General features: G+C 37.7%; 1 protein-coding gene across 1 annotated transcript in view; it reads left to right on the forward strand.

Annotated features, from left to right (window-relative positions):
* The window catches only part of LOC125226097 (cardioacceleratory peptide receptor-like), a 143,279-nt gene extending 135,994 nt beyond the window's left edge, over positions 1 to 7,285 (forward strand). Inside the window, exon 11 of the mRNA XM_048129956.1 lies at positions 6,949 to 7,285. Coding sequence (XP_047985913.1) covers positions 6,949 to 7,077 — 129 coding nt within the window. The 3' untranslated portion in view covers positions 7,078 to 7,285. The remainder of the gene's footprint in view (positions 1 to 6,948) is intronic.
* Positions 7,286 to 7,719: the final 434 nt, after the last annotated feature.

Below are 7,719 nucleotides of genomic sequence, written 5' to 3' on the forward strand. Positions count from 1 at the left end.
ATTAAACAAAGTAAAAACAATCATCATTTAATAATACTAATGAAACTTTTTTTATAAAACCGTATTTTAGGTGGTTTGGTTACGGCATGGTCCCAAACCGTACCTTATTTTTAGTTTTATTAAGTAACTACGGGCATTATTGACATATAATGTATAACAATCAATAGAATTAACGAAACTTGTAATTATTAGCATTAAAACCTAAGAGTTATAGCTTCTATACTTTAATTAAACAATAAAAAACACTTTTTTAACAAGGGGACAATTTCCAAATGGACACCTATGTAACTTAACGGACAAAGTAAGGACGAGATCACAATAAGCAAAAATTTCACTCAAATGCTTGCTCAGTAAAAAAACACAGTACGTAGGTACTTGAAATATCAGAACTTATAATATCAATACTTATTAAAAATATATATCACTATTATAATGGCTTTTTATGAAATATACCTAATATCTAATCTCACTTTGGGTAGAGTTTAGTTCTACTAAACATCTGTGGTATCAAATGCGTATTAATCACAGTTAAAAATAATAATATTAAAATTAATATTTCTTATCAAAATGAATTTAAGTAATAGTATATTAAGTAGAAAACACATTAAAACGGAGTATTTTCTTAAGTAATGGGAAATATCTTCTATTTAGTAACAAAAATTATCTTATTATTATATAAGGTCATATTTTGTGTCCATGAGATCTGCAAATTAGTATGAATATTACCAAAAACTAAGCATGGACAAAGTCACGGCAAAAAACTAGCTATTCTCAATGTGCACGCAACTTTACCGTGTCAGTTTGGTTACATTTGACTGTCCGGCAATATGTTACGCTGCAAATTGTTTCCAAACGGACGTAACGATTTGTCTAGACCAGAATTAAATCGATTGAAAATAATACAAAACTAACAGCAATATTTAACTTATTTACTTGAGAAATAACTGTATGAGGCATTGATTCATTTAACATCAACAGTTCTTTACTTACCTAACAGTTTAGTTACGTAAAAATTAGAACAAAACGGACCAAACATAGTGGTAAACTTACCTGTCACATGCCAGCACTCCTTGTCGGTCGCGGTTTGGCTGTTTTATTAACCAAAGTGAAGTTAGACAAGGTTTGTCTATGGTCACAGGTTTGCCAGGATTAAAATAAACCTTAAATGTTGGTAAAAAATATTTTGCTACTTAGTTAAAACTGCGTAACCAAACGGACGATCTCGAAACTGGACATTTCGAGGGGACAACGTTTTTATCGAAATTATACCCTGTTACTGTTGATTTTAAAGTTCTTTTTCGTCAAAAATACGTTTTCTACTACTTAAACTATGTAAAAAACCGGCCAAGTGCGAGTCGGACTCGCCCACCGAGGGTTCCGTACAAACTTTCAATGGTTAAAATAATCATACTACACTCATACTCATATTCATTTATTCATATTTGTAACGCCATTTTACACGTCAGAATTGATTTAAAAAAATAATATTCATACAACCATAATACTTATTAGAGAATAAATAGACAGAAGATTGAAATTACAAAAAGTTAGGCAATATTCACATAAAAAATGCACAAAAATATTTTTCTAATTAGGTAATATAAAAATTGTCATAAGTGTAGAACGGGTGCTCGACCAGCTAATTTTTTTAAGCGATAGGTACTTAAAGTTCGACACACTAGGCGCTTCAACCACATATTGCGGCAATTTATTACAGACGGCAGGGTCCATCACATGTGTTAATTTGACCGTAAATTGGATTTCGCCAATTTACGGTCGATACCTACTAACTTTCCGGCATTTCGAATGTTGTACTTGGAACACATGTTGTTAGTTTTGTCACAGAATATATGTATAATAGTACAAGTACAGAAGGCTCACTCCTTTGATGTTCACAAAATGACGCCATTCTAAATTCTTACCTACATTAACAAACGGACCGCACGCGAGCAGCCAACATTGAATTTTTCCCCTCACTAGCTCGGTAACACGTGTTTTGTCCTTTAATACCAGCGGGTAAAAACGCATTTTATCCACTAGTGGGTAAAGTAATTTGACCTTGAATAAAGTCAAATTAATTGCTTTAAAATTGATAAAAGTAGGTGAATCTAGTAATAAAGATCATTTACCACCTGTGGAACTACTGGAAGCAGTGATAAACGCATTTTTTGCGTTATAGTTTCCTCGCTACAGTGAGGGGAAAAGTTTTGTGTTACACTCGGGTGCAAAAATGTATTTTACTTCTCGTGTGTTAAAAAACTCGCAAGTTCAGGATTCTATAAATAACTCGCAAGTTCATGATTCTATAAATAACTATTATACAAATAAATATTATTGCGCCGCGCGAAGGTCGTCGCCAATGAATGGGCCGCGAACTCGCGGCCGCTGACATGTACTTGTAGCGCGGCGATAGAATCGCGGAGTGAGCCGCCCCTGGTTTTGTATGCTGCCAAGTTCTCTCTTACATAAATGGCTACCTGCATGATAACTATTGCAGGCAGTGTAATGAGTGTAAGGATTCTTATTTTTTAAAGAGTTCTTTGGCCGGAGTGTCTACTGTCTACAGGTTCCTGAGCAACGATCCTGACAGCTCGTTTCTGAAAGCGAAAGACCCTCTCCCATTCAGCACAACGTCCCCAGAGCTCCGCACCGTACTGTATTAATGAATGGACAGTGGCGAAATAGCATGTCCGGGCTACTACTGGAGCCACAGACTTTGCAACTCGACCTAAGGCAAAGCACGCACTGCCCCGACTACCACACGGTTTATCTACTTGCTGGTCCCATTTTAAGCCCTGATCAATCTTTAAACCTAGGAAAGTAGTCGTGGATGCCTGTTCAAGTATTTTCCCATTAATTATGAACTATCAACGGCGTGGTCATGCGGCCCGAAAGATTAAAATGCACAAAGTGAGTCTTTTTGAGATTTAAAGCTAAGCCATTCCATGCGAACCATTGAGACAGCTGAGTTGTCGTTTCATTCAAGGCTCGCTGAAGACTTTCAGACGTTGGTGCAGTAACTATGGCAGCAACATCATCGGCGTACATTAAAATGTTGGCAGCCTGTATCGCAACCGGTAGGTCGTTAAGGAGAAGTGAAAAAAGTATGTTAAATACTGACGATTTCTTGCGCTACGCCCATATTACTTGCCTCTGAAGGGATCTGATCTTATTTTTTCACTATCCCCTACCACAATTGGTACTCATATAAGACTTGTCTAGAAGCACAGTATAATAAAGAGTACTATCGTACAGTATGGCCACCCCCACTCCCCGCTGAAAGTGCCGCCAACCCCCTCTCGGTTACCTCACAGTTACCGCCTGTCAATAACACGAACAGTCGACCTGTCATATTAAATTTCACGCATACAAGCATAGTACGTTCACCTACACGATCTAAGACTGTGTGCTAGGAATGCGCCTCTTTCAAATATTTGATCCCCAGTGTCCGAGGTGTGCTAAGAAGCAAAGAAGATCGAGTATTATAGAGTTAGAATCAAAGTAAAATGTGTAATCACAGTGCATAGACTGCCATCTCTCGACGTAGGCTTAAGACTTTTGAACCTCAGTTTTGACAATTTGGCCCATATTCTTAGCTTAATATGTTTTAAAATTTCAAATATTAATATTAGCGCCATCTAGCTGAGCCCTTCTTCTGTGTGGTACTGAGGTAAGTAAGTTTTATTCTTAGACTTTATCTGTCTATACGGAGTTATATATGTCTTTGACTAGAAGTATAGGTACTCTAATGAGTATTATTGTATTTAGCGCCGTCTCTCGGCAAAATTTACTAAGTAATTTACGCGACTTGAGACTTGTGCGAACCTTTAGGCATGGAAAGTCACATGAAAAGTTGTCGAAACTAATAATAGATGGCGCTGCATTTGAATTTCTTGACTGATAACTCTAATACTAAATTGAATATACTCTAAGGTAGAGCAGAGTCTAACTGGGGAATTACCTCCGCTTTACAAAAGACCGCAGTCAAGTAGCACTAGACTTTACTCATTGTTGTGTTCCTGCCGGTGAGTAAGGCAGCCAGAGCTCAACGAGGGTGCGGTATGCTGACGACTGGAGGACCTACGGAAGTAATTAGGACAATAGATCCTTCCTCCTTCCTCCTTCCTTCCTTCCTTCCTCCTCCTTCCTTCGGTCCTTTGAGTCGTCAGCACCCAGGCCCCTTCTAAGTACAGGTTTGTACAAGTTTCTAATGAGTCGAGTCGGCAACGCACATGTGCCACTCCTTGAGTGGCAGGCGTCCATATGTAACAGTGACCGCTTTCCATCAGGCGGACCGTATGCATGTTTGCCACCTACGTGGTACAAAAAAAAACTCTCGACGAATTCACCTTAAACATTAAAAACTAAATCAAAATCGATTGATTCGTTCGGGAGTATGATGCCAGACAGACATGTCAAGCGTCAAACCTATTATTATTATAACACTCCGTCGTTTTTGCGTTGGTAGTTAAAAACATGAAACCTCCTTCAAAACTATAATAAAACACAACTTTCTATGAAAATCGGTCAAGTGCGAGTCGGATTTCGACATTTCCATACAAAAAGGTCATGAGCGCCTGACGACATGTGATAGCAACGTACACTAGATTTGTACTTTCAAAAATTTGCGTACATTTTGGAAACTATAAGAGATAGAGCAAATAGACTTCAGATTTTGGTTGTCGGTGGCACAATTTTTTTGTTTTCGTATATATACACCATTTTTGGACCTATTAGGGCAATATTATGGTCAGTGCAGTTCTAAACAGTCTTAAGCGCCTCTTTTTTACTAGGAACTTAAGTCATTTTGGCAAATGATTAAAATTTTTAACAATTTCTAAACAGAAATGAATTTCTTTCTATCTGTCCATGGCGCTCACAAAATTTCAAAACATTTAGTAAGTACTTGCAGCGGCAGTGAGTGAAAATCTCAATTTGAGTTTTTTTCTCTTAAGTCCGACTTACGCTTGACTGTAGATTTCTAATAGGTTTTCCTGTAATCTACAGGTAGAGGGCTATCTCGTGTATTTTTTTGAAAATTTTACGCTAAGTAGTTTCGGAGATAAGGGGGGGGGAATGGTCATTTTTTGCTTATTTTCTTAAATTACTTCTAAATTACCAAAATAAAAACTATAAAAAAAATATATTTTAGATGCTTATAAAATGCTCTTTCATTTGATATGTAACACAATATAGTTCTAATAACTTTGATCTTTAATTTTCAATTTTACCCCCCAAAAGTGCCCCCTATGATTAAATTTCGTTTAATTTCATTTAATTATATTACATGTCCGTCTTTGGGCCACAGGTTTACATACGTGTGCCAAATTTCAAGTAAATCGGTAGTTTCGGAGAAATCGGCTGTGACAGAGGGACAGACAGACACGCGAGTGATCCTATAAGGGTTCCGTTTTTCCTCTTTGAGGTACGGAACCCTAAAAATGGATTTATTATGCATTTTACTTGATAAATGATGCGTCTACTTAATATATTTCAATAAAAACCAACATTTACCCAGTTAAAACTTCAATCTTAAGAGTAAATCGCAAAAAATGTTTGTACAACGACCGGTAGTAAACACTGGCAGTGTTTGACGACCGGTCTGGCCTAGTCGGTAGTGACCCTGCCTGCTACGCCGCGGTCCCGGGTTCGAATCCCGGTAAAGGCATTTATTTGTGTGATGAACACAGATATTTGTTCCCGAGTCATGGATGTCTTCTATGTACGAGTATATAAGTATGTATTTATCTATTTAAGTATGTATATCGTCGCTTAGCACCCATAGTACAAGCTTTGCTTAGTTTGGGGCTAGGTTGATCTGTGTAAGGTGTTCCCCAATATATTTTTTTTATTAAAATTTCCTTGTTGATCAGGAGAAGTGTCACTGTCCGGCAACAAATGTCACTATTGTGAATTAGGCTACTGAATATCAAATATTACTCATTTTTAACTCCCGACGTATGTCTGTCTGTTTGTGTGTGTGTCTGTCTGTGGCATCGTAGCTCCCGAACAGATGAACCGATTTAGATTTAGTTTGTTTTTGTCTGAAAGCTGAGTTAGTCGGGGGTGTTCTTAGCCATGATTCATGAAAATCGGTCTACTATGTCGCAGTCGGGGTTTTTTCAAAATTTTAATTTTTATATTTATTTCACTGAGCATGCGTAGTTATCATATTCATAAAATAAATTAACCAAACACTAAAAAGTGCAAAGTACAAAAACTTCGTATCTGGCGTCAGGGTGTCGCGAATACTCTCCATTATTTTACATACGGAAAATAAATCGCAGAGAGTGCTCACTGGAAGGTCATTCATCCAGCTAAGCACGTATCTACTAAATAAATCAAGGCATTGGCAAGCTGTGGAATGCAACGTTTTGTGTTTTATGGCTAGTTAGTTCGCAAACTGACTTTTTTTTTTTAATAAAACTGCAACTATTTTTGTCATGTATGTCTTTTTTTGAAACTGTAGATCCTAAACGTAAACAATTCGGAAATTGTCAGGTAGTTTAAATATTTGTCAGTTAACCAGTCAAACACAAAACTAAGTGGATCTGTCGAACTTCCGTTTCGAGCGCCATCATAGCGGTCTCGTATCTTCAATAATTTCTTTTTCTTTTGCTAAATTAGTGTTGTTTGGAAATTAATATCGATAGCTTATTATCAGTAAATAATTTGTGAGAAGCTGATGAAGAATTAATTGAAAATCCCTTTTTTAGTCAACGGCCGAACACTTGTAAAAAGCTATCAATTTACAAGTGGACCGTCCACTGCTTCACGTGCAAAATACACCTCGGAAAAAAGACCAAGGAGTAAAAGCCATTAAAAAAAGTGGATTTGTCATCTGGCGACCTGTTTTTAACCTTATTATTTGGTCATCTTTTTTTTTTACTTAATTTGAGAGTTTTTATTTAATTAAAGATTCATACTAACAATCCACCTTTTCCCCAGGTAAAGGAAGACAGCCTAAAGTTCCCTAAACACCGTCTCAACCAGTGCAGCACCCGCAAGGTGAGGCTCCATCTACCGGAGCATCAGAACAACAACTGCCACCCACGGCGAGAGGACACCTTCTTATAGACTTAACTCGTAATAAGATTCAGTATAGTTGTACAATTTGCATATGTTTTGCAACTGAGTGTACGCTTATTCAGCAGGGTTAGCACGTGTTTGACGCGAGAGTATGTGGCCGCGAGAAATACTACCCATCCTTACGTCACTAATACATCATCATCATCCTCCTTGCGTTATCACGGCATTTGCCACGGCTCACGGGGGTCTGGGGTTCGCTTTGACAACTATTTTACAACTAATCCCAAGATTTGGCGTAGGCACTAGTTTTTACGAAAGCGACTGCCATCTGCCCTACCAACCCGAAGGGTAAACTACCTAGACCTTATTGGAATTAGTTCGGTTTCCTCACGATGTTTTCCTTCGCCGAATACAATCAGAAGATGTCGTGTCATCTATCTCGCGGCGACAAAATCTCGCGCTAATCATGTACTAACCCTTCTGAGCGTGCCGCACGGGTTCGGCGTGCAAGTCAAACAATTGACAACATTTCATATTTTTGAGTAGTACATTTTTTTTTTGTATGAATAGGTATACGTTTGACCACGCACCTGATCAAACAATTGACAACATTGAGATCTATTTACTCTCGCTTTAAAGAGACCTGGACTGTACTCATGCGGAAACACAGATTTATTGATTGGTTTGAAA

Source organism: Leguminivora glycinivorella, chromosome 5 (genome assembly GCF_023078275.1).
Source record: "Leguminivora glycinivorella isolate SPB_JAAS2020 chromosome 5, LegGlyc_1.1, whole genome shotgun sequence".
Classification (NCBI taxonomy): Eukaryota; Metazoa; Arthropoda; class Insecta; order Lepidoptera; family Tortricidae; genus Leguminivora; species Leguminivora glycinivorella.